The sequence below is a fragment of the Pseudorca crassidens genome, chromosome 17, assembly GCF_039906515.1.
Source record: "Pseudorca crassidens isolate mPseCra1 chromosome 17, mPseCra1.hap1, whole genome shotgun sequence".
Lineage (NCBI taxonomy): Eukaryota > Metazoa > Chordata > Mammalia > Artiodactyla > Delphinidae > Pseudorca > Pseudorca crassidens.
Window position 1 is genome coordinate 3544902 of NC_090312.1, and position 27827 is coordinate 3572728.

Consider the following 27827-nt stretch of genomic DNA (forward strand, 5'->3'; position numbering starts at 1 on the left):
AGGCATTGAAAAGATGCTCACTCTGTATCTTTAGTTTAACAATGAGAAGAAGGCAAACACTGTTCAGATGGCTTTTGGTAGTCATTTGATGTCCCACACTCCCACTCGAAGCGAGAACCACCTCTGCTCACGTTAGTTGAATATATGCTCTGTCAGTTGTCTATTGATGAAAACAAGTCATCCCAACACTTAGTGGCTTCAGATGACACGAGTTATTCGTAGTGCTCAGATGTGCAGTCTGGGCAGGGCTCGACAGGGACAGCTCACCTCTTTCTGTGCGGTGTTGGCCGAGGCAGCACGACTGGAAGCCAGTGGATCTACTCAGGTGGGTCTGCCCCAGGGCTCGGAAGTTGACGCTGCCCGTCAGCTGGAAACTTAGCTCAGGCTGTGGTTCTTGGAGCTCAGATCCTCTTGGGTTGCTTGAACTTCTGTACAGCATGGTGGTCAGGTTTGTGAGTGAGCATCCCAAGAGAGCCATGGGAACCTAGGTTCCTTTCTTTCTTGTTTTGGTGTTGCCTTTTAGGACTTAGCTTAGGATGTATCTTAGCCTAGTCTGAAGCCCACCCAGATTCAAGGGGAAGGAAGGTAGACTCCGCCTCTTGAAAGGAGTATCAAAGTCACACTGGAAGAAGAGAATTGGGAGAGGGGGAGTTTGGAAAATATAAACAGCCACACATTGCTATTATAATATTAAACATTTAAGTAATTTAATGTTGGCTTCTCTGTCTAGTAAAATCACTATAGGACATTTAGGATATTCAGGTTAGATATTTTATGTGAAAATAAACCCAAATCTTGTGTAAAAGAACAAAATTAAGGAGAAGAAAACTTTCACACTAGTCTAGTTTGTTTAAGGATTTACTTTAGGGTCATTATCAGATTCTTAAAAACTCTTCAAACCTGTTGATGTCTTAATTTTTTAAAAACTGTAGCTGTATCAATTTGCATTCTTTGTTTCTACTCTCATATTCTGGCAAGCATCTCAGGTTTTATTAAAGGGCCGGCTTGTTTCAAGCGTGATGAGGTGACTGTCCTGGTGGGATCTCAGTATGTACAGCGAGTATAAACTAGGCAGCTCTGGAGTGAGATGATGGTTGTGATCCTTGTACTTTTCTCCCTCTTCTGTGTGTGCTGTTTTATGGAGCATTTATATCGGATTGTGGGCTGAGCCTTGGGCTCAGTGCCAAGGTTTGTCAGTACCTGTTTCCTCACACCTGCCTTGGGACTGCCCTACTTGTCCCAAGAAAAGAAGTTAGGCACTGAAATTAGTATGTGAATGAAAGGGAGACCTGAAGCTGGAAGGTCGGCGGCCACCACTGACAGGCCATCTGCTTTCCCATTTCCCATTCCAGTGCACTGGCCTCTTGCTGTACCAGGCAGCCTGGTGACTGAGCCTGGACTCGGCCAACTGTGGCCAGGAGACTGGGGTTGGTGCTGGAACTGTTAACAGTGTAGGACAAAGTAAGGGTAGAATTTGGTGTAAGCATCTAGAAACCTCTATAGCAACTTGACAGTAATTTATGTTCACTGACTCTGATGATAGAAGTTTCGTGCTTAGCTTTTGTATCTTTTATTTTGAAATTTCATTTTTCTAGAAATTCCTCTTTATTGTATTTTACAAAAGTGTTGGTCTGTGACAGGTCTGTGGTCCTTTACCACAGATGGCTGGAAGAGTAGGGGTCTAAACCACGTAAAGAAGCCAACTTTAAAAATCTTTTCATTTCCACGTCTTCAATAGTTTTTTGAAAAAGATATTCTGTAGTATGCATAAGTAGCCGATGCCTATGACTTGTTAATCTTGAAAGTTCTAAAAAATACAACTGGCCACAGATTACAGAGGGCTACAATTACAGAATCTATAAAAGCCTACCTCTCTGGTAAAAGAGGGGGAAGGGCTTTTGTCACTTAGAGACACAGAGAGTTGGCAGCCCCAATGGTACAGCTTTAGCCATGGGTCAAAAACAAATAGAGAACCACACGAACAACAGAGAATTCTGTTAATTGTTTGGAAACAGAATAGTCAGTGTAGCAGAGAGCAACGCTTGGGACTTTTCATTCCGTAGTGGACACTGTCCCACAAACTGACTAATCCACGGTTTTGTGACCCAGATGCCAGGCTTTCAGAATCTGCAAGCCCATCATAAAGACAGACTTGGAACGCCACCACCAGGGGAGTGGGTGGTGGTTAACTGACACACACACACGAAACTGTCCAGAAGGGTCAAGGAAGGCTCGCTGGTGGAGATGTTGCCAGTTTGAGAATTTATAGCACAGATCGGATTTTGACACATTCTGTTTTAGGAAAACTGCTTCGCTCTGGTGACATTACAGCAATGGTTTATCTTTTAAAGAATGTTTAGGCCTACTTTTTGAAGGTTTATGAAGGATTTTGCCATTGATGCTTAGTCACAGAGGTATATCCAGATTGTGTGTTGTTTCTGGTTTAGCTCCTCCCTTGACACGCTCACTATTATGTGTCCTGCTGACCCTTGAGCAGCGTGGGCCCCAGGGTGCCAGCCCTCCGCGCAGTCGAAAATCTGCATATAACTTGTGGTCAGCCCCCTGTGTAAGGGTTCCCCTGTATCTGCGGTTCCGCTGCTGGGGATTCAGCCAGCCAGGGATGGTGTGGTACTGTAGTGTTTATTTACTGTTGAAAAAATATGTGCATATAAGTGGACCTGGGCAGTTCAAACGGGTGTTGTTAAAGGGTCAACTGTAGTGATTTTCCGTCACTTCATCACTAGTATATCATTTCTTCTGACCACTCCGGAGGAGTGGTGTTTCTTTTCAGGAAGCAATTGATAATATATTTATTCATCCTTATCATCTCATTTGAAGAGCGAAAGAGATAACTAAGATATCAGAAGTACAGCTGATTTTTTATGATCCAGCAACCTTGCTAAATTCATTTATTAATTCCATTAGTTTATCTATAGATTCTTACAAATTTTCTTTATACATAGTCATGTAGTAATGATGGTTTTATTCTTTCCTTCATACCCTGTGTTTTTACCTCCCTTTTTTGCCTGTGGAACCTGGCTAAGACTTCTGGAACACTGTCAAGTTAGGGATGGTGATGCTGGGCATTCTTGACTTATCCCAGTCTTGGGGGGCGGGACGGGGGGGGAGGGACTCTTTTCCAGCAGTATTAATTTAAGTTTAATGTAGATACTTTCATTAGATTAAGGAAGTATTTTCCTATTTCTGTCTTGCTAAGAGTTTTTACTATGAGTGAGTGTTTGGTAAACTTTATCAGTTGCTTTTTCTGCATATATTAAGATAACTCTGGTTCTCCTTTCTGAAAATATGGTGAATTACATTAATTGCTTTTTTAAAATTAAGACTTTATTTTTCCTAAAGCAGTTCTAAGTTCAGAGCAAAATTTAGGGGAAGGTACAGAGGTTTCCCACGTGCCTCCTGCTCTGGTACATGCACAGCCTCCCCATTGTCAGCATCCCCACCAGAGCGGAACATGCGTTACAGTTGATGAGCCTGTAACGACACATCGTGATCACCCAAAGTCCGTCATTCCCATGGCGGTTCACTCTTGGCGTTGTACATTCTGTGGGTTTGGACAAACGTATAAGGACTCATATCCATCATTATAGTGACATACGGAGTATTTTCAGTGCCCTAGAAACCCTTTGAGGGTTTGAGTTCCTTGTTTGGCTAATAAGTTACTTGAAATACATTGCTTAATTTCCAGACAGTTGGGAATTTGCTAGTTACCTTTTTTTGTTTTTGTTTTTTCTGCGGTACGCGGGCCTCTCACTGCCGTGGCCTCTCCCGTTGCAGAGCACAGGCTCTGGACGTGCAGGCTCAGCGGCCATGGCTCACGGGCCGAGCCGCTCCGCGGCATGTGGGATCTTCCCGGACCGGGGCACGAACCCGTGTCCCCTGCATCAGCAGGCGGACTCTCAACCACTGAGCCACCAGGGAAGCCCCGCTAGTTACCTTTTTGTTGGAGTCCACCTTAATGCTAGACACAACACAGAGCATATATACTCTCAGGAATTTTAGTCCTTTGATATTTATTGGATCTTGTGCTTTCACCTAGCACGTGGTCAATTTTAGTAACTATTTCACCTGCAAAGATGAGTTGCTGTTGGGTGTAGTATGTTATATGTCAGTTAGATCGTTTATTCATCATGCTGTTCAGATCATCTGTATGCTGCCGAAAGGTAGGAGGGTGTATATAATCAGCTGTGCCCCTTGTCTCCTCTGTGTGTCTTCAACTTCCCTCTGCTTTCGGAGGCGCCCACTGGGCTTGGTTTCAGGACTGGTGGCTGTCGTCAAAGGACAGATAGCACCGTGTGTGTGTGTGTGTGTGTGTGTGTGTGTGTGTGTGTGTGTGTGTGTGTGTTAGTGCCTTTTCCTTAGCTCTTCAGGGTCTTGAATGCCCAGAATTGGCAAACGCCCTTTAGGGAAAGGCGGCTGTTGAGGACCTGTTCCTTCTCCATCTCTGTCACCTCCTGCTGTCTTGGGCTCCACACATCTGGGTTGTTTTCTAATCCGGCTTCTCTGAGTTTTCTCAGTGGGAGTTGTGGTCTTGCCCGAGCTATTCCCTCACATTCAAATGGACGTCCTCCTATCACACTTTATTTATTTATTTTAAATAAATTTATTCATCTATTTATTTTTGGCTGCGTTGGGTCTTTGTTGCTGCACGTGGGCTTTCTGTGATTGCGGCAAGCGGGGCTACTCTTCATTGCAGTGCACGGGCTTCTCCTTGCGGTGGCTTCTCTTGTTGTGGAGCTGAGATAGTGTTCCTGGCCTTTTAATAGTTTGTTTAACCGATATTTATTATTCTATTGTGAATCAGGTACTGCTCTGGGTCTGGGGGTGGCAGGGGGTGGGGGATGGAATACAGTGATTATCTTGGTAGATTAGGTCCCAGTTCTCTTCAGGCTCAACTTCTGCATGTAACAAAATAGGGAGAGAATAAAGAACAGTGTTGTTATGTCAGTATCAGCAAAACACATTTTAATCAGTAGCTTTCAAATATTGTACACTGAGAAATTTTTTTTTCCTTTTACAGAATATGACAGATACCTAGCATCTAGCCAAATAATGGCAGCTGCCTACCTTGACCCAAACTTGAATCACACACCGAATTCAAGTACCAAGACTCACCTAGGTACCGGTGTGGAACGTTCCCCTGGGGCCATGGAGCGAGTGTTGAAGGTCTTTCATTATTTTGAAAGCAACAGTGAGCCAACCACTTGGGCCAGTATTATCAGGCATGGAGACGCTACTGACGTCAGGGTAAGTACATTTTCCTAGGACACATCCTCAGTGTATATGTAGGTTAAATGGTAATGGCACATACCAAAAAAAGGCAGAGTAATAATTTTTATTCCCATATTTCAGAGATGTTAACTTTTCTCTATAGTATTTATTGAGTTAATATGTGACGGACCAGAGTTTTAATTTATGTAAAATTTCTTAGAAAAATAGTAACTACATCATATTATTCATATAAGGCCATTGACTTGTTTTTCTCTCCTGTTTTTAAAAAAATTCTTTGACATATACAAGGAAACAAAGGAATTAAAATAGCCTCTAATACTGTTGAAATAAATTATTTTCTAGAAAGTGTAATTTTGAAGGTATTTTCATGACTCCAGGTAGGATAGATTCTTAAAAAAAATATATGTATATCTTCTATATACCAGACACTTGGCAAGGTTCTGGGGATATTAAAGTTCCTGGTCATACAGCTTCCAGTCTGTTGTGGGCAAGATGCCCATGGCCTTAATTGCAGTGCGGTGCAGGCAGTGCTTCCCGGGGTGTTGCAGATGACGAGGGCCGACAGGGATGTCACTGCGTGTGACTGTGAGAGGTGGATGGACACACTTTCCTCTGGGTGCTGATGAGAGTGGGCGGTAAAGAATTGTGAGGGGAGCACAGTGTAGGCAGAGGTTGCTGAGAGTGAGGAGTGAGCACCGTGATCTCAGAAACCTGAGTTCAAAATGTAAATTTTCAGGATGCTTACTTTGATCAAGTGTTGAAGAAACCCCTCCTCCTTCCTGCTCTTTCACTTAGTCCCTATTCATCTTTAAGGAGGACAAGTGTCCAGCGAGTAGGACCATCAGATGTATCTCCCCTGCTTTCAGTAATAAAGAAACAAAGTAATTTGTACTCTTTGACTTATATGCCTTAACTGTGTTTAAGTACAGTAAAGGGACTGGTAGAATTTAGATTTAAGGCTACATGTTACATGTGCATTATATATAATATTCTGTTACCTCTTGTGATACTGTAATACTGACTATTCAAACGGACTAATTATTAAAAGGAGAATCATTCACTCAGGATTGAAACATGTGTTAGTATCTCTTCATGTGCTATACTTAAAATATAGTAGTCTCTTTTTACAAGCTTTCCATGAAGCTTGCTGGCTTTTTCTGGTTTTTCTATAGTTCTGTTTTATATTTAACCTTATAAACACAGTCACTGGAGAGAAACCTTGTAAGGTAACGTTTATGGGAAGGCTGTTAGGGTATGTTCTAGTTTTTATTAATTTCGGATACAATGAGAGAGGAAATTCTTTAAACCATCGCATCGGCCTTAATAAACTTCAGAGCATTTGTGCAGGAGGGGAGCCTTTCAAAGATTATGAATTTGACAAGACATTAGCAAATGTTCAGAATTTATTATATCAGAAATTCACCTGGGAAGGACTCCGTGACAGATGTGCCATGGTTTTAGTATCATAGGTGCTGCACATGAGAGGAATCATACCACGAAGAGAACCAGTGATCACTGACACGTGTCCACCTTTAGCCAATGTTAAAATCTTACCAGACATCAGAACATTCATATTGTGAAGAAAAATTTAAACCAGATACAAATACATAAGTTATGAGAACATATTTGTTAAACTTTTATGAAGATCAACACGAGCAAATCTGTGTGGCCAAAGAGCAAGTTGTTTTATTTCACAGTAATTGATAAATGTCTGGAATTTAGCAAGTCTTAGCAGCTGATGATTGAGTTTTCAACATGAGGCAGAGAAACCTCTATTGGCATTGCTTGAACCCAGCCCTCTCCTGGAATAGCATGAAATCAACATAGTGCTGGGTCACTGTGATGGCAGGTGGGTATTATTCATAACCCACTTCCTTCTACTGCTGTAACATTTGAAAATGCAGTATTTTCATGTAAGTTAATTAATGGATGGATCTAAAAATCAACCATTTTCTGAAAGGAGGTAGCTTATTTTTATCCAGAGTTGATGAATAATTAGATTGAGTCTCAGACTCTGTTTCTGCACTGCCCGATGTGGTAGCTGTGTGCAATTGCTGAATACTTGAATGTAGCTAGTCTGAATTGATGTTTTGTAAGTGTAAAAATACAACTGGATTTCAGAGATTTAGTATGAAAAAGAATGTAAAATCTCATCAGTAATTTGTTGCGCTTTTGTTTTTGGCATGCTAGGTTAAAGAGAGCAGATCATTAAAATTGAATTCACCTGTTTCTTTTTACACTTCTTTAAAGTGGCCGCTAGAAATTTTAAAACAACATATGTAGCTTGCATTATGTTTCTACTGGACAGCTGTGCTCTGTAGAAAGTAATTATCTGAGAGACTGCTTGACTCAGAAGAACCAAACCTTTGGAGGAGTTGAAAGGTTTATTTTCACCAGGAAAAACCTGGATTCTTGTTATAATTCATTACAGAGGTTTTATTTCTCATGCTTTAATAGATTTCACTCCTATTACATATTTGTGCTAATTATACATTAATTGTATAGAGGATGCTGAAAGGAGTCACAGAACTCCACTGGGAATAGGTAGAGTGTATACAGCAGCAGTAGGAACATGGTACTCATTGAAGGGCTTTGGACACCTCAGGCATAGGCCTCGTGGCCTTGGGTGCTCCCAGCCATCACCGGCCACGTGTGCAGCACCCAGATGTGAGGAGGGCTAAGGCCTCCTTGTGGTGGGATCTGTGAGATGGGCACAGAGGCACGTTCCATCTCCGTAGCCAGCCTTGCCCTGTGTAACTGCCCAAGTGCCACCAAAATCAGGTGCAAGTTGGAAATCCAGTTATAATTACTAAACAGTGGTGCGGGCTAGTGGTGTCCTGCCCCAAAATCAGTAGCCCATGGTCTCAAACCTCACTTATCTTGGCCATAGCTGAGTGTCAGTATCATGCTTCAGGCAGCTCTGGAGATAAGTGTGGGGTCAGTGCAGAAGAGCCAAGATTAACCCGTGGTGGACAATACTGAATAAGATTTGTCATCTAGAAACATTGTAGTGACACTTCAGAATAATAAGGGTATAGAGAAGATCCAGATTCTACCAGAGAAGTCTCCTACTCAGGGAAAAGAACATTTACATCAGACTTTAATCTGCGATGCCAGATGCAGGATAACATTGGAGCAGTGTCCTCAGAGGCTCTGGGGAACAGCTTGTACCTCTGGAGTCTATACCAAGTACAGTATCAATCATAAAAACATGGAGTGAAGGTATCTGTAGAGAAATAAGGAGGTAGGAAGTTCATACCATAGGCTCTCTTTGAAAACACAGCTAGATGACATCACAGAGCATGAAGAAGTGTGGACCCAGAGGGAAGCACTGTAGTGGGGTGCGAGAGGCTGGCTCCCTTGCTGGCCTCAAACGTCTTCAGAGGCTCTTAAAGCCGTGGCCGTGGTTTCATCCCACGCTCTTGCCTAGTCCACAACTGTACCCCGTTCTGACTTGTTTCATTTTCAATTTAAGACCTAATGCCGCCCAGCTGCATCTGTCCCTCTCTTCTCTGTCTTTGCCTTTCTTTCTCCAAAAGAACCATCAGCGCTTCAGAGGAAGGGTCTCCCCTTCTTTTAGTTAAGTAGGGCCCTTGGCATCATCTTTTACTCCTTTTGCTTATACTGTGCATCCAATGAATTAGCTAATCCTGTCCACGTTGTCCTCAGAGTGTACCTGGAATCCCCCACCTCCTAGGACCTCAGCTGCACACCTTTCTTGGAGCCACGTGGTCTCCTAACTGACATCACAACCCAGCAGCCAGAACGGTCCTGTTAACATAAGAGCCAGAGCACATCACTCCTCCACTCGGAACCTTCCAATGCCTTCCTCTCTATTTGGAGTGAATATTCAAGTCCTTCAGGAGCCCCTAGCCCGTTCTTCTCCCCGTCTTGCCCTGTGACCTTCCATCTTACTGGTCACGCACTTTTACGTTCTGCTTCCTGGACCTGTTTCTCTAATATGCTGGTCTTCTAATCAGTAATTTGCTCAAAACCCCCAGTAGCTCCCCATTTCTCTCAGAGAAAAGCCACATTCATTCCCCCAATGGCCCCCAAGGACCTACAGGACCTGGCTCCTGTTACCCATCCTGAGCTTCCAGCAAGCAGCACATGCTTGCTGATGCCTTTGTTTTAGCCCAGTGATACCCACTTCAGACTTGTGATCTACACAACTGGCAAGTCACACATTTGTGTTATTCTGAGCCCCTGAGTTTGTGGTCATTTGTTACAGTAGCAATGAGAAACTAAGAGTGACTGTAGATTGTCGAGACAGAAGTGCACGCTTTGTCTTGAGGACTGTTAGGTGGGCCCCTCGTCTGCTGCTGAACCAAGAGCAGGAGATGGTGCCCTGGCTGTCGGAGAGCAGGACTGGATTTCCGCATCTTGTTTTGGTAACTGAACGATGCTAGGCTCCTACAGGTGCGACCAGAGAAGAATGGTGGGAACCCATTGATTCCCAAATGTAAAGAGTGTCTGAAAGAGAGCACACTGAGAAGGAGAACCCCTGGACAGGATAAGAGACAAGTCAGTTCTTAGGAGGAGTGAAGAGGTGAACAGTGTTCAGAGCAATACGTGTGACCTCAGATACCTGCTCTTGTGATAAATGGAGAAACGTTGCAAACTGCCTGTGAGGAGATAGCTAACAATATGAAATGTCCATTATCATCTTGTCCCCTGCCTTACCTTCCGCACAGATGACTTACTCTCCCGCATGCATTCATTATCACATCCTCTTCCTGCTCAGCTCTAAGACTTGTCAGGGTCACGATCGCATCTCATCGTCATTGGGTCACTAGCACCAGGCATGCAGCGGGCCTTTAGGTGGCTGCTGAGCAGTTGAGGGGTGCACATTCACGAGTGAACGGACATGAAGGACGCGGCCGTACGAGTGCTCTCCACCGGGAGAAGGTCACTTCTGTTCAAAGCGCTGTCTAAAAGATAAGTGGCCAGGTTGAACCAAGCAAAGTCATAACAAGAACTTTCAGAAACAAACACAATTACAGCCTCATCTCACTAGTCAGCAATCAGGGAAACGTAAATTATAACAGCAACCCCCGCCCCCACCCCCACCCCCACCCCCACCCCATCCCATCCCCGTTTGGTGCATCACATGGATAAACATTGTAAGATGGATTTCATCCATTATTGGTATGAGATGAGGAACAGTCTGTCACATTATGTGTCAGGTGTAATCGGTATAGTTTTGTTGGTGCACAGTTTGGACGTACTTACCAAAATGTCATATTTTAAGTAGCTCTTGACCCAGCACGTCTGTTTCTAAGCAGTGCCTGTACGTATGTATGACGACAGCTAGAAGGATGCTCCCGGCAGGATTACTTGCGTTTCCACCTCCCTTTCCCCCAAAACAAGGAAACAAAAAAGAAAATAACTATCTCCCAGTAGTAAAATGGCTGAATTGCTATGTTCCTGATGAAATACAAGCACGATGCAGACACTGGCTTCTTTTATTTCCAAGTTTGAGAAGAGTCCTTTACTGTGAATATCTAACATGAGAATTTAATCAGGAAAAGTGTAATTTCTAAGGCCTGGGCTGTGATATAAATGAATAAAAGGAGTTTTCAGAGTAGCTAAGTGTTGCTTTGTGTATTGTAGGACTAGATTGTCATGAACCTTTAAAGCCAGGAGGAGAAATTTAAGTTTAATTTGGATACCATCAGTGGCATATTATGAACCCATGTCCTCTTAGCTCCCTAGAGACAGTCCCTTTTCTAAATGTACATATTCCGGAAATAATATACACATATACTAATGTGTGTGTGTGTGTGTTATATGGAAGTGGTAATGTTTCCATATGGTAGCGTTGAGTTTGCATTTCTCACTAAAAATTTAGTTCTCAAAGTTATTTGTTCAGTTATTCAGAACCAAATAGTTGGTTCTCAAAATTATCAGTACTTTTTACTGAGTACTTATGTACATTTAGCATCAAATATTTAAGCACCTCGTCCACTCATAACCTTGGCTACTATCCAGACTAAGTCCCAAGTGGCATTTATGAGAGTATTAGAGAATGAGACTGGGACGGAACTCAGTATGGAAGCATCATGGAAAAGCAAGAAGTGAAATAAAAGGGAATGCCTGTGTTTATTGCTTAATTGTTTAGTGGAGAGTGAAATTGCAACCTGGTTTAGGTACCAGGTCCTACAGTTTGGGGACTCTGGTTACGCAAACCCAGACTTGAAATTATTCCAGTGTCTTCTGGCAGTGCGATCAAGTGAACTGACTAAAATTCTGTCTATTCCACAAGACTTCAAGGCTAGGAACCTGCCTTCCCCCTAATCATCACCATGTTTTTGGACTAAGCTCCTCTAATTGATACTGCTTCTCTGCAGGTGGGCTCCTGTGTGTACCCGTGAGTCAGAGGACATGAGGGTCACCTGTGCTGTGCGAGGGGTCATCAGGGCAGGCACCCAGCGAAGATGGGGTTTCTCCCGGGGTGTTGATGGCAAATACAAGTATAAGGAATGGTTGTGCCCTGCCTTACACTCTACATCTGGGCGTGGAGGGGTAGACAGACCAAGACACAAAGATCTGGGGGTGATGTGGAATCGGAATCAAGGGGAGATGAGCAGGGTAACTAGAGCCTGTGTGCTCTCGGGAGTGAGCTGGCAGAGCGGGGGCGAGAGACAAAGGCGCTTTTGTGGGAGTTTGAAAGAGGCGCCAGCGCCTGTCCTTTGCAGCTCAGGGATTTGGATGTTGGCAAGGAGAAAGCTGCACAAGTCGCCTTTCAGAGAATTAGCAGAAAAGATGGCCCTTCCTGTAGGCAGATCCCGCACCCGAGAGCACAAGATTTGCAGGCGAGCTTGGGGCTGGATCTGGGCTCCCACCGTCCCCTGGCAGGATGCCCTTGGGTGGTGTTCAGCCTGCACTGTCACTCACGGCGGCCCTGTCAGAAATTCAGGCCTTGAATCCAGAAGCCAGAAAAAACGTTTTATGCTCATTCCAGGTACCACCCCAATCCACCACCACCACCACCACCACCCCCCCACCCCGTCCCCGAGTTCTGTAGGCTGCAGACATGCCTCCTGTCCCAGTAAGAGTTCATCTTCCTGAAGCTGTTGTCAGCTCTTCCAGCCGGGTTCTTTTTCATGCTTTCTCTCTGGTGCCACGTTTGCTCCCTCCCTCCATCCTTCCTCTGCCGCTCTCCTGGGCTCGATGCACACCTTGTCCTGGGGATTGTGGAGTCAGGAAGGGTGGTCGGCATGTGCAGGTACAGGAGTGTGGCACACGTCCTGCCCGTGGTGTGGACTCGCTGGGTCCTTGACAGTTTTTGAATATAGTACGTGTTATTATTTATCTGTTCTTATGGGTAGTGCTGGGGACATCCTTAATTTTGTTATCAACAGCATTGTGCCATAGTAAATACTAGTGTGTGCAGAACTTTTAAGATGTGTCTTACATTGTAAGTTATGTGTTAGCTTCAGTTAATTGCTAGTCTTTAAAAACCAATGATGTTTTTCTCTAGTAGATAGTTCTGATTTTCCATGATAGACATTTTCATGTTAATCTCAGAATCATTAAAAAAAACCTTATTAATGTCCTAAAGTATTGAGAAGATTGCAGTGGATGGTGATTGGCACCCGCTCACGTTAAGGGTGGCAGACGGTCTCCATCGTATCCCCAAGGTGCCTTCCACGCGTGCCACCCATTTACAGACATAGACGCCTGGCTTACACATCTCTGTGGGCACAGGGCAAGAAGCAGTGCTAATAGCACTTTCTTTTCCACAGCCCCAGGGTAAACGCCTTCTCTAGGGAGCCTTCCCTGATGCCCTCCTTCAAAGGTCACCGTCATCTCCTCTGAACTCATGGGCACACGTGTTAGAAAAGTTAGGTTGGGGGCTGTTGTGAATTGCTGCATGTTAACCTATAGAGAGCAAAGAGCAGGTGGCTAGGCCTAACTTTAAGTATCTTTTCATATGTCATCAGTACTATCAGAAACATGGCCTTAATTATATGTTCCTAAATGTGTGTTTTTTAAAAATGATATTAGGGTTGCAGCCTGTTCTCAACAATATCGTTCGTTCAGAAAGTATATAACCTTCCACAGGTCTCATTCTTAGGAAGCCACCTGAGGTGTGGCCGTGTGCTCTGATGAGTTGGGGTGACGCAGAGGTGGAGCTGCAGAAATCAATAAAGAAAGGGGAAGTGCCTCTTTTTGTGGTTTTTAAAAAACTTTTCTTTGCTCATAAAAATACTTTTTGTGAAAAAAGATTTCTAAGTAAAATTAAGTGATTTATTTAAATTGATATTCTTTTACCAAAGATTTCTGATAATTAACTAAAAGAAATGAACATTGCATTAATTTTAGCATGCAGTTTTTTGTTTATAACAGTCGTTTTTGTGGGGGGTATGTTTTAGGGCATCATTCAGAAGATAGTGGACAGTCACAAAGTAAAGCACGTGGCCTGCTATGGATTTCGCCTCAGTCACCTGCGGTCAGAGGAGGTTCACTGGCTCCATTTGGATATGGGTGTCTCCAATGTGAGGGAGAAGTATGAACTTGCACACCCACCAGAGGAGTGGAAGTAAGATTACAAACCTACTTTGGGGTGACTCGAACTTGATTTGTTTTGCATATTAGAGACACGCACAAGAGGATGATTATCTATGCTTAATTTTCACACTGATTGTCATTGGGACTCCTGTATAAATAGAGTTGGCCGGTAATTATTAACTAGTGATCTCTTCTGCACTCCTGTGTAGTCTGTCTTGGGGCACCGCTGACCTGGACTTGCTGAGGCGTCTGACTGATCTCATGCTTTTGTGATGACCTGTCGCTCCTCCCACTTCTCTTGTCTGTGCTGCTCTGTCCAGCCTCTGCTCTGAGGAGGACTCAAGCCCTAGTCCTTTTACTTCCTGTTCTGCTGGCACCCTTTCGTGCAGCAGGGCTCCGTGTGCCTGGAGGAGACCACACCCAATTACTTTATTAATGGGCTGCAGAGCTCGCTTTATTGTGCCCAGTACAGTAATCCACAGCCCACCGAAGACAGTCAGCGTCTCTTGGATGTTCACACATAACATTGAAATTAGGAAGTAATCTCTTAGTGAGTCATACCGACCTTAATGAAACTAAAACCATTTAAGGTAAGTTAAAAGAACTCCCTATAAATTGTCCTTTTCCTGGTTCTCTCCTAATAATTTTTTTCACGTTTAAGTAAACCAAGATGTTTGTAGGAAATTATACATCTAAAAACACGTTTGAGAGAAGTATAACTTATAGAACGGGGTTCTTCCACACTGGTTCCCGTTTTTATAGATAATGCTGCGGAAGTAAAGATCGTTGTAGAGTGAAGAAAGCATTCAAATGTCAGTAACTTTCAGTTCAAGGATCTAAGTTGAGAAGATTAGAAAGATTAAAAAGAAAAACAAACATGTTTAGGTGAGTAAATCTTTAGTTGAATAAAATCTTGACCCAATTACGGTTTATCAAAGAAATATTGTCGTATTTTCAAATTTAGCGAATAGCTGAAACCGAGCTAACAAAATAGTCCGTGAGAATATAGTTTGGTTGCTTTTCATCACTGGCTAGCAAAGATTTGACTTCCATCTATTTGGTCAATTAATTAAATAAGTGTTTAAAACCTAAGAATATCTAGAGGTTACTTGAAAATACCTCTAGGTGTTTTTAATCAGCACAACTTCATTACCTTCTGAATTCATGCAGACATGTCAGAGGCAGCCTTCATTATAGCAATAGTTTTAGTGCTCAGTAAAGTGTTGAATGTAGATCCCTGTGTATACAAGCTTTGCTTTTGTTCTTTTAAGCCAACTTATTTGACCTAATTTCAAGTAAAATTGAGTAGGCTGTTTTTTTTAGTGGAGCCTGGATCCTCAAAAGTAAGGAAGATTTGGCTGACCCTCTTCAAATGAAGGGTGATGAAGATGCTACTGCTAATACTGATGAAGATGATGACATTGATGTATTGTCATCATCGAGTGGCTGTTAAGAGCCAGGCACTGTGCCAGCTGTGTGCTATTTATGATTTATTTATTTGTAATTTGTAAACTGTATATTTCGTTTACCCAAACCCTAGGAGGTAAAGACTCTTTATCCTTATCTTACAGATGAAAACAGAGGCACAACAAAATTGATTTAAGCTGCATTCACATAGATAGTTTGTGACACAGTTTTGATTTGGATTTAGCTATCTGACTTCACAGTATGGGTTTTTAAAATCAACATGCCTGTCCCAAGGGGAATAATGTGATCTTCAAAACTCTGAGAGTGTAGCTAGGCTTAGAAGATGAGTGAAGGTGCATGGATCGTCGGTAGAGGCGATGAGAGAAGAAAACGTGATCAGAGATACCATTGATACATGCGTGGCATCGTCCAGAGTGTGAGGGTTAATGCAGATTGCTCTAAAGTGCCAGTGGGGAACAGGAGGCTGTGAAGCAACCAAGCAGATTTGAGAAAGAACAAAACAGAAGTTCTGGAAATCATTGGATAGATAAAGCAGCAGATTAGACATAGATGAAAACTCAGTAAACAGGAAGGTGGATCTGAGAAAATTTGCCCAAAACGTAGCACAGAGATGAACAGATGGAAATTATGAAAGCAGGTTTATGTAACATGGAGAATGAGAAGGTCAGCCCTTTTCTAACAGGAATTCTGAAGAAGAGAATAAGAAGAATGAGGAAGAGGAAATAATCTGAAGAGAAAATAGCTGAGAACTTTCTAGAATCAGTGAGTGATGTGCATCCTTAAATGCAGGATTAACAAAAAATCTCAAACAGGGCGAATAAAACTAAACGCATACTTCGACAAATTATAGTAAAATAGTGTTGTACAAAAGAAAAAGAGAGGATGTTAAAAGCAAGCAGAGGGCTTCCCTGGTGGCGCAGTGGTTGAGAGTCAGCCTGCCGATGCAGGGGACACGGGTTCGTGCCCCGGTCCGGGAAGATCCCACATGCCTCAGAGCGGCTGGGCCCGTGAGCCATGGCCGCTGAGCCTGCGCGTGTGGAGCCTGTGCTCTGCAACGGGAGAGGCCACAACAGTGAGAGGCCCGCGTACCGCAAAAAAAAAAAAAAAAAAAAAAAAAAAAGCAAGCAGAGAAAAATTGAGACTTCTTACAGCATGATTGATGCCCAGACAATGGGGGGATTATACATTCAAAGTGGTGGGAAAATATAACTGGCAGCCTGTATTTGTTTGCACAGTTAAATTCCCTCAAGAACAGATATCGGCTAAATATGAGGGTAACAGCTCAAACATTAGAAATATAACTTAAACCGTAGTTGGGTAAGTAGGTATTAGAGAAACGTAGGGATCAAAAAGAAGGAAAGAGATAGAGAAAAGGCACGGGAAACAGGGTGAATAGAAATCACGAATAAGATGCAGGTATACCAACGGTGAATGGTCAGAGGGTATTAGAGTGTGATTAAAAAGTAAATTCTAGCTCTCTGCTATTTATAGGCTGTATCCAAAACAGTGATGTTCAAACATTTTTCTTCGACTTACAGGAAGAAATGTGTTTTGCCTTGAGATTTAGTGCACGTATACCTGTTTGTGTATCTCAGAGCTATTTGTAAATAACGGACCTACATATTTCACAAAACATACTCAGCCTTATTATTTACACTAAAGTCTAAGGGTTTTCTCTTCAATGTCATTCTGTTTTGTTCTACTTAAGTAAAATAAATTAATAAATAGTAAAAAGAATTTTCCTACCTACTAATGAGTCCTGATATTCAATTTGAATAACTCTCACATAAAACATGAGTACAAGTATACCAGACAAATAATAACCAGGAAAAAAAAGAGATGAGTATTATGCTATTAGTATCCTGTGCAAAAAATTTTCAGGCAAACAAGAATTATTATGGATGTAGAGGGCAACTACATAACAATAAAAGGCTCATTTCACCAAGAATTTAATAAGTATAGAAATAGACATAACTCTTAAACTTATAAATTCCTAGACATTCCTCAAAATGTAAAAAGCAAAACTAGTATTAAAGGAATAAAACTTACCTCTCCTAATAATTAAAAGGAAGAGCGCAAACAATAGTAAGTAAAGACTAGTTTTAAAATTATGTATCTAACTATTTTTTCTAATGTAGAACTATAGGATCCTGCACGTAACAGTATATTGAGCAATTTAAAAACACATCTCTACATAATTTACGGTTCGGGCTTCCCTGGTGGCGCAGTGGTTCAGAATCCGCCTGCCAGTGCAGGGGACACGGGTTCGAGCCCTGGTCCGGAAAGATCCCACATGCCGCGGAGCAGCTAAGCCCGTGTGCTGCAACTACTGAGCCTGTGCTCTAGAGCCCGCGAGCCACAACTACTGATCCCACATGCCACAACTGCTGAGCCTGCACACGTGGAGCCTGTGCTTCACAACAAGAGAAGCCACCACAAGGAGAAGCCCGTGCGCCGCAACGAAGAGTAGCCCCCACTCGCTGCAACCAGAGAAAAGCCCACGCGCAGCAACAAAGACCCAACGCAGCCAGAAACAATAAATAAAATAATAAAATAAATAAATTTATTTTAAAAAAATAATAATAATTTATGGTTCAAAGGAAAAGGCCCAGCCTGCTGAGGGCCTGGCTTTGACGGGGTCTGTCCCTTCGCCGTCCAGTCCACTCTCTGCAGTAGCTCACGGCCGCAGTCACTTCCTCCTGTCTAAATACAGCTGGCCCTCAGCATCCACAGGTTCCCTGGTTCCGCAGCCGTGGATTCAACCAACCGCCGATACAAAATTCTGGTGGGGGGGGGAACTTCCAGAAAGTTCCAAAAAGCAAAACTTGAATTTGCTGTGCCAGCATCTATTTACATAACACTTACATTGTATAAGGTACTATTATAAGTAATCTAGCGATGCTTTCAAGTATACAAGAGGGTGTGTGCCTCTTACATACGCAGGCTGTGCCAGTTTACATGAGCATATGAGGATTTGGGTGTCTGCGGGGGATCCTGGAACAATTCCCCTGTGGATACTGAGTGTACTTCCTTCATTTAGCCTCTTGTATACCAGACTCTTCTGGTGAAGGTTTTCCTCCTCTTTTACTGACCATCACGGTCTGTCTTCTCCTGCTTAGCCTTGACGTTTGGGGCTGCTCCAGTGACCTCTCTTCCTCTTTCTGCCCACCTTAGACCTGCCTTTGGCATTAAATTCACTCTTTATTGGATAAATGCAGGAAACCAATGGACAGGTTATTGCAGTAACCCAGGAAAAAGTCCCAGAAGACGATGGCTGTGGGGAGTAGTACTTGAAGGAATGAGAAGCAGCTGTACCGAGATATGTTTAAGGTAGAGCTCACCGAATTTGCTAACAAATCTTTTAAACTGTAAACATCCGAGGAAATGTATAGGTCGTCCCTGCTCAGAAACTCCCGGGAGCCCCCCGTCACCCCGGGAGCCCTCCATCACCCCTGGAGCCCCCATCACCCCGGGAGCCCCCCGTCAGCCCGGGAGCCCCCTGTCACCCCTGGAGACCCCTGTCAGCCTGGGAGCCCCCCCGTCAGCCCCCCCGTCACCCCTGGAGCCCCCCCGTCACCCCGGGAGCCCCCCGTCACCCCTGGGGCCCCCCGTCACCCCTGGAGCCCCCCGTCACCCCTGGAGCCCCCCATCACCCCTGGGGCCCACTCTTGAGTTTGTGATTTTACTTCTGGGTCCTCGTCTCCGTCTGCTGCTCCTCCCCTTCCTCCATTTGAGCGACTCTGGTCCCTTTGAAATCTTAGTTTTCTGTTTTCTTAGATACTCAGGGTAGGGTCTCATTTGATGGTCTCTTCTCTGTTGCCAGCCTTCTTGCTTGTTGAATACAGTAACCCTTCATCTCACTTCTCTTTCTGCCTTTATCTTTTCCAACTTTTCACTTGCTTGACCTTGGCCACACTGGAGCTCTTACTGGCTCTTGAAAAAACCAAGCAGATTGTTCCTGGTGCTTTTGAACTTGATGCTCAACTGCTGTGTGTACTCGTCTGCCATTTCCGGCCTGGCTTGGACCTCCCTTCGTTAGGGCAGGTGCTCCACTGTCACCTCTTCCCCAGGGCCTTTTCCAGCCTTTCTGTCTACAGAGCCCACTGCCCGCCTGGTACAGTCTCTGTCCCTCAGGGACTCCGTTGTATTCACTGCTCGGTTCTGGACGTGCCAGGTATATAGTAGGCACCCAGTACAAAATATTTTAAGTGGAAGTTGAATCAGTGATAATGAAATTATCAACTAGGAACTGAACAGGACTAGTTTACGTTAGTAACAGTCTTCATATTAACACGCTTCTTGCTGTGTGTCAGACATTGCCTGAGAGGCTTCATAACCTGCCCGTGGTCACACAGCTTAAATGGGTGGCATAATAGAAACTGGGTCCATGCACCAGCTCTTTCTTTATTCCTGTGTTAGGTACGTGACTGCAAGAAACAGAACATTGAGACCTCCTCAGTCCATGGGTGGACATGTGAGGGTAACTGCAGCTCTGGCTTTAGTTTTGAGAAGTAGGATGTTAATATTCAAATGAAAGTGCCCAGATTCATCAGAATAATTGGATATTAGTTTCCATTCCTGTGGGGTTTTTGAACATAGATTTTTCTTTTTTGCAGTATCTGCTATAATATCTCTTCATATTGTTAAATAAACCTGAGATCTGAACTTGTTTAATGGAGTCTTAGTTCTTCTAAGACCTCGACAAGCAGCTGCAGCACACACATTTGGTCGCAACTGTCTCAGGCAGGGTGGCCTTACAGAGATGTCATGACGTGTCATTGGGGAAAGGAAGGGCTGATTTGATAAATGGCTATCCTCGTAGGAAGAATAACAACAAAATTAGAGCCTACCTTGAACAATACACGGAAATCCACCTGAGATGGGTTAAGTTTTAAAAAAAAAGAGAGAAAGCTTAATGGAAAATATAGTTGAATGTGTCTTTGGCTCTAGAGTAGGAAGGTTTTCTTAATACTCCAAAAACATTCACTCTGAAAGAGGAGAATAATAAATTTGACTTTAATGAGGTGAAAACATTCTGTTTATCAAAAGATGTTTTTTCAAAACTGCAGAAATGGTAATTCCCTGGCGGTCTGGTGGTTAGGACTCTGTGCTTTCACTACTGAGGGCGCGGGTTCAGTCCCTGGTCAGGGAACTAAGATCCCACAAGCTGTGAGGTACGGCCAAAAAAAAAAAGTGCAGAAACAAGTTGCAACTAGGAGAAGATATTCTACTGATCAATATGAAGTCTCAAATTGGCATGAGACTTGAGCTATTTTCATAAAAGAGAAGACAAGTTTGACTAGTAATCACAGGAAGACACTATCGTCTTTCTCAGTGCTCAGGGAAGTACGAATCTAGGCCATTAGATTCCATCTTACACTGTCTGGTTGGCAAAAAGTAAGTTGTCTGACAGAATTAATAGCAGGAGAGGTTATGGATCTGACAGGATCTTGCCTGCCCTGCTGGGGAGAATGTAAATTGGTAAAAAAAATTTGGGAAAATGGCATAGCATCCTCATGACATGCCCTTCTATCCTGCTGTTCCACTTCAAGTTCTGTCCTCGAGAGACTCTTGCATTTCTCCACTAGGCTAGAGACCCAAGAACGTTCGTAGAATAACCAGTGATGGTTAAGTCAGTTGCAGAATATTCACAGTGGAATGTTACACTAGTCAAAATGAATGATCAGGGCTTGCAACAGTGTGGATAAATCTTAGACAGATACCATCATGTGACAAAAGGCAGTCCCAGGATACCTGTGTGACTGCACTAAATAGCAACACCATTGAGTTGCACGCATCAAAGTGGTTACCTTCGCGGGGTGGGGTGGTGCACCACGCGGCTTGCAGGATCTTAGTTCCCCAAGCAGGATTGAACCCGGGCTCTGGCAGTGAGAGCGTGGAGTCCTGACCACTGGACCGCCAGGGAATTCCCTAAAATGGTTACTTTTTATGTGAATTTTACCTCAGTTAAAAAACAAAAAGTCCCAGGAGATGACATACAGCATGATACACTTTTACAAAGTAAAAACAAAAATAAACCTAAGAATATTGTTGGGAACACATCAGATGGGTAAGACAATATTGAACATGTAAATAAAGGATCGGGGGAGATGCGCTGTCTAGAGCCTCTGTGAGGAGAGCACCCTGCCCCCTCCCATCCTCTTAAGGGCCCTCAGGGACTTGTGTGGAATCCTCGGGTCCTAAGGCAGAGCCCGAGGCCACTGTGCTGCGTGCACAGGCACGGGCCCTGCTTCCTTCCCAGTCTTTCAGGGACCAGGCACTTGCTCATCTGTCCCTGGGGTCCTGGGAGATCTCGGTTAGGTAGATCGTGTTTGCTAGGATCTTGAGTCAGCCAAAAAAGTTTGAATTACAGTACCATACCTAGTTTATAGTGTAGCAAAAGGTATCATGCAGTTTTGAGAGATTTCTACCAAACAGATTTAAACTTTAAAGTTTTGCACCTAGATAATTAAATTCTAGTTAAATTTTGATAACTAAATTTTGGTTATCTGGAATCACCTACATGGACTGGTCTGACTTCTGAGCAGGTTAATCAAATATTAAATGGCCCAGTCCTTTTGGTGTAGGATTCAGGGCTTTGAGAGCCAGGTCTGAGAGGAGGCTCTCTTGGCATTTGAGAGAGAATTGTGGGGCTTCTGCAGAGCAAGTGAAAAAGAAAGTCCTTTTCATCGTTATCAGATGTGGTTCACATTCTCCTGCTCACGGCTGTTGAGCAGCTCCTCTCCTCGCTCTGCAAAGGGATGATTTTTTTTTTTTCCAGACCTTTGCAGGAAAAAAAAAAGTCTTTTATGTAGAGGAAAGGTTTCCCTTTTCAAAGATGACAAAAGAAAATGACTAATGGTAGCTTAGGAAGTTTTAGATTGTATTTTGATAGTTGTCTATGTTATCTTGAAATGACATTCCGTGTGCCTATACCTTAATTTGAAAAGCTAGTCTTTCATTATAACACTGAATTCAACAAGAGTTCTTTAGAAGATTTAAAGCAGTAAGAGAGTAAATAGAGGAACATTCTGACAAGTTTGGAAGTGACCCCTTTAAAAACAGGACGGACTTCCAAATTTGCTGATTTATTAATTGAACATTTATTGGATGCTTCTGCACCAGACACTGACAGCACAAAGATGAACAGATTTCTGGCCGGTCTGTGGCTATACAAGACTGATGTTTATTGACCAGGCTGGTTTAAAACTCGTTCTGGTGGTTATTTGTTATTACAGCTACAGAATAGTCAGTCTTAGGTATGTGAGAATTTCTTTTTATTCTCAATATGTATCAAAAGTTGCAAAAACAGTACACAGAAATCCTGTGTACCCTTCAGTCAGCTTCGCTAAATGTTAAAATCTTACTTAAACATAGTCCAGATATTGAAACCAGGAACTTAACATTGATACAATACTATTAACTAATCTACAGACGTCATCAAATTTCACAGTTGTCCCTTCTCTGGCCCAGGATCCAGATCAGAGCACCCTGTGTCTCAGTGTCCTGTTGCCTTCTCTAATCTGGGACAAGTCCTCAGGCTGTCTTTGTCTTTGATAACCTTGACCCTTTTGAAGAACACTGGCTGGTTGTACCGTGTTCCCCAATTTGGGTTTGTCTGTTTTTTTTTTTTTTTTTCTCATGATTATATTAAGCTTATGCATTTGGGGAAGAGCACCACAGCCAAGGTGTTGGTTTTCTCACTGCATTTTAGCAGGAAGTCTTCGATGATGCTATGACTCATTTTACTGGCGGTTTTAACTTGGATCGTTTGATGTAAGGTGGTGGCCAGGTTTCTCTGTTATAAAGTTATTATTTTCCCCTTTGTAGTTAGGTAATATCTTCTGGGGATGTACAGAGACTGTGCATATACTCTGTTTCTCATTGTATTTTCACCCACTAATCTCAGCATCATTGGTGATTCTTTTTTGCAGTATTCATTACTGTAATTTTTGCCAAATGGTGAGTTTCTGTTTCTACCCTTCCTTCTAGGGTTTTTAAATTGGAAGTCTACTGTAAGAAAGAGGTGTCCACACCACATTGTTTATGCGGGTCATCTGTGTAGTTCTGTGAAATTGTACTTTTGTTTATTTCACTACTCACAGTCTGACCAGCTAATCCTTCTCCTATCAGGGTTATGAGATCTTCATCCAGCTCAACTTTTCAAAAACATTTCCTGCCCCTCCCCATCAGTAGTCCGTTAGCATGTGGGTATCTATCTTGGTGCTCATAGTTGGAGGTAAGACTGAGGAAGTTAGTTGTTGGTGGCATTAATGTTAATATATTACTTAGTAGAAGCAAAAGGATGGTTTTATCTGGGGCATGTTGTAGTTAGCTGCTGCTCAGAAATCCATGGAGTGGCCTAGAGCAGAGACGTGGAAATGTGTCAGGACACAGCCAGGCTCTTAGAAGAGCAGCAGAAGTATGAGGAAGATGGTGAGTTTCACGGAGGAGAAGGGAGTGGCGATGCTGGTGCGAGCGGGCGGATAGGCTGTGGGCTTCAGGTGCTGCGGTTTAAGGACTGGGGTGAGGTGTTTGGACTGAATTAAAGTGGGAGGCCTTGAGCAAAGTTTCCGTAGGGTTGTGAGGGGGAATATGCTAGACGGTAGTGGGCTGAAGCAGGTACGATCTAAAGACCTTGCCCACCCCCGTGACCAAGATCAACTTACGTTCCTCTCTGTTTCTAAGCACAGGTGCCTTCTCTTAGTTTCATTCTGCCTCTGGGCATTCAGGCATGTTGAAGTGGAATCCCAGGTCTGCCTCCTAATAGCTGTGGCACCTTGGCAAAATTACCTAATTCCCAAAATTCGTTTCTCCCCCATCTATGCAAATTGGGTGAAATAGTAACCTGGTCACTATTTCTGGCCAGTCCCCTCCTGGCCTCCCTTTGGTGCCTGTTGTCTGCCCTACCTAGTACCACCTGGCTAGGCCTCAGTAATGTGATGTTACTGTGCTGGCCATGGTGCCCCTGGTGCTTCCTTTCTCACTGGGATGAGCACCACCACCATGATGAGCAGAGGGTCCTGTGAGATCTGCAGGCTCCTGATCCCACGCCCCCCGGAAGCCCTGTTACTCACTGCCCTCGGTCAGTGACTATAGCTGCATTTGCCCCCAAGCACCCTCTGGCCTCAGGGCCTTTACACATCCCCCCCCCCCCCGCCCCCCCGCACATAACTGCATAACTCCCTTCCTTTAGATCTTCCTTCAGGTATCACTGAGTCAGAGTGACCTTCACCAGCTCCCTTTATAAAATAGTACTTCATCACTTGTTACTCCCCTTATTTGCCTTTATCACATTACCTACCACCTCAAAGATACTTATGTGTTTGCTGTCTGGCTTCCATCACAAAAGTAGAGACTCTTTGAAGGCTGGTACTTTGTGCCTGTTTTACTCACTAATGTCTTCCCAGCCTCTCGAATTGTGCCTGTAGATGGTTAGTGCCGAAGTAAATCTTCGTCGAGTAATGACTGATGAGGTAGATAAACCGTCAAGATGGTTGTGATGGTGTGCAGTGACAGCTCATTCACTTCTCCTGGCGTCCTGATCAGGAAATTGAGGCACAGAGAGGTGATGGCAGACAGTGAACGAGTGATGGAGCCAGAATTCAGGCGCAGGCGGTCTTGATCCAGAGCCCACATTCTCTCTGCTTCTGTGGGGTTGTTGCTGATGAAAAGAAGTCATCTGGTTAAAATGCTGCTCACCATTTCTGTCATATCCTGAGTAGTCCCTAAACGTTAGTTGATGTCATCATCAGGATGCTGGATGCTAAGAGCGTGGAGGTGGAGCCAGGCTGCCAAATGTTTGACTTTTGGACCAGTTTTTTTTTTCTTTAAACCATTAAAATTGAGTAACATTAATACCAAAGCCTCCTGCAGCCTGTTTGATCCTGGAGCTTCCAGCCTGGGAACTGGTTGCTTGCTTTTGCCAGCATTGTTCACCTGGTCTGCTGAATGTAAATAAGTACACTTTTGTTCTTTGATTATTATGTTGATTAAGGGAAATGGTTCATATAAGGTGCCTGGTAAGTCCTAAACTCAAAATAAAGGAACCCTGTTGTGCTTCTACAAGTAGTTGCCCAGTGTAAAGTATCTGCGGTGAGTTACTGGGACCCCTTCAGAGAGCAGAAGTACAGTGGAACCTCATTGTTTGGCAATTGTGTCTTTTAATAAGACGGACACTTAAAAATCTCAGCAGAACTTGTGTATGTGTATCTTGCATTTTTTCTGCCCTTAATTGAACCAAAAGAATTGTACTGATTACTTTGCGTTGTTTTCCCTGTGAGCCTAATACATTTTTAAAAGATCAGTTTATGAAACTTGTAGAAAAAATTCGTATCTTTATAACCTTTGTGTAGGCAAATATTTTATAAACAAAACACTAAGATAATTTATTAAAAAGAAAAGGAATAAATAGGACTGCATAAAAATCACAAACTTTCTTCCTCAAAAGATACTGTTAAAATAAAAAGATTTTTAAAATAATTTTTAAAAGGTACCATTAAAATAGTGAAAGGCAAGCCATAGAGTGGGAGAGGATATTCACTAAGTCTAACAAAGGCCTTACGTCCAGAACATGTAAAGAATACCTACAGGGCTTCCCTGGTGCAGTGGTTGAGAGTCCGCCTGCCGATGCAGGGGACACGGGTTCGTGCCCCGGTCTGGGAAGATCGCACGTGCTGCGGAGCGGCTGGGCCCGTGAGCCATGGCCGCTGAGCCTGTGCGTCTGGAGCCTGTGCTCCGCAACGGGAGAGGCCACAATGGTGAGAGGCCCACATACTGCAAAAAAAAAAAAAAAACCTACAAATCAGTGGTGGGGTGGGGGTGGGGGGACGACTCAGTAAAAAAGGGACAAAAGCTTTAATAGACACTTCACAAAAGAAGATAACCAAAAATGGTCAATTATCAAATGAAGAAGTGCCCATTTGTGTTACTCATCAAGGAAGTACTAATTAAAACCACTGTGTACTCTTGCTGTAAATATCAGAGGTCCTAAAATGAAAAGGTTAGAAGTACCAAGTAGAGGTGAGGAATAGTGGAACCAGAGCGCCCCGTGCTGCTTGTGGGAGTGTACATTGGTACAGCTCTTTACCTTACTCTTTGGTCACATCTGCGCTGCCTAATGTGTGTGTTCGTTAGGATCCAGTGATGATGCTCCTGGTCTGCATCCAGCAGAGATGTGTACATATGTTCACCAAAAGGCATGCATGTGAGTGTTCATATGGGTGGACACACACATACACAGAATGAGGCACAGAGAGAGCATTCTGGTGAAATTCGTTTGTTTTGACCATTCTTGAAGTTTGGCTTCCTGAGCAAAATTACTTTTTTAGAGGAATATAAAGAGTGCTCGTAGCATTATTCTTAATAGCCCCAAGTTGGAAACTACTCAAACGGCATCACAGTAATGTGGATGAATGATTGTGGTCTATTGTACAGTGCAGGACTGTCAGCTATGAGCAAACTGCAGTTACTCGATAGGGAGGAGTCTCACGAGCATATTGGTGAATGAAGGAAGCCAGACACACGGGAGTACATCCTTTGTACCTCCAGGCATGCAGAGCTCACCTCTGGGGAGTGGAAGGTGGTGCTGCCCCTGGGCAGGGGGGCTGGAGGGACTTCTGGGCGCCCTCTGGGCCTCTCATTAGGCTCTGTCTCCTGCAGAATCCTCGAGCTGTAGCATACTCACATGCACGTTTTTGTGCTGAAAAAAAAAACATTTACATTGACGGATTAATTGATTATATTTTAACTTATTTTTAAAATAATATTTCAGAGTAATTGGCAGTGCCACACTCAAAATAATTTTGTAGACTATGAATTGAGAAAATGACTTATTTCTAATTGCTTGATTTTGTTAATTATTTTTTAGATATGAATTGAGAATTCGTTATTTGCCAAAAGGATTTCTAAACCAGTTTACTGAAGACAAGCCAACTCTGAATTTCTTCTATCAACAGGTACAGGAGGATGCTTTAATAACATTTTTTTTCTTTGTTTCTTTGAATCCTATTTATTTCATGGTTTTATTTTAGAATTAGATTACACCTAACATTTGGGAGAATATAAATTTGTCACCGTAGGGCAGTGAGATTCTTATAATTAGTAAGAAATTATGAATTGTTGACACTGAATTTTTGTATGCTTGGGCAAATCTTAAAAGATACTTCTTTTAAGTAGAGACAGGAAGTCCTAAGTGACACAACCATTGTTCTGTCTTTAATTCAAGTGTAATTATGCCTGAATATCAACAAATTTGTCAGATGTTTATTCAGAGCCAACTATACCCGTATAATCTCAATAGCACTTTGCACAACAAAGCAGAATTGACTTTTTTACACTAAAAGGAGCTTTCTTTTTACCCCGTGTTAGTTAGACAATAAATACTTGTGGCATAAATGAACCAAAACAGTTTTCCAGTCAAATAAATGTTACTTGTAAGTATTTGTGAAGAGTTTAAAAAAAGTCTAATGAATATCAGCGAGACATTTGTACATACAATTTTGCAATTAAATACGCTGGGAAATTTTTTATTTTAATAAAATTATTCATTAAATGTCTATTCGGGGTCAAGAATGCAGAAATTAATGACATAATCTGTACTTCTAAATTCCTCAGTCTAGTGGATTGCCTGTAAA

The 27827-nt window shown here is 43.1% G+C and overlaps 1 protein-coding gene across 20 annotated transcripts in view; it reads left to right on the forward strand.

The window, feature by feature from the left end:
- The window catches only part of PTK2 (protein tyrosine kinase 2), a 252734-nt gene that overhangs the window by 80794 nt on the left and 144113 nt on the right, over positions 1 to 27827 (forward strand). For 19 of the 20 annotated variants that reach the window (XM_067712794.1, XM_067712793.1, XM_067712804.1 and 16 more), the window contains 3 exons: positions 5039 to 5265; positions 13629 to 13795; positions 27062 to 27149. In XM_067712794.1, coding sequence (XP_067568895.1) covers positions 5071 to 5265; positions 13629 to 13795; positions 27062 to 27149 — 450 coding nt within the window. In that variant the 5' untranslated portion in view covers positions 5039 to 5070. Of the gene's footprint in view, positions 1 to 5038; positions 5266 to 13628; positions 13796 to 27061; positions 27150 to 27827 lie in introns of those variants that run through there. The other variant, XM_067712803.1, reaches the window with a different exon arrangement.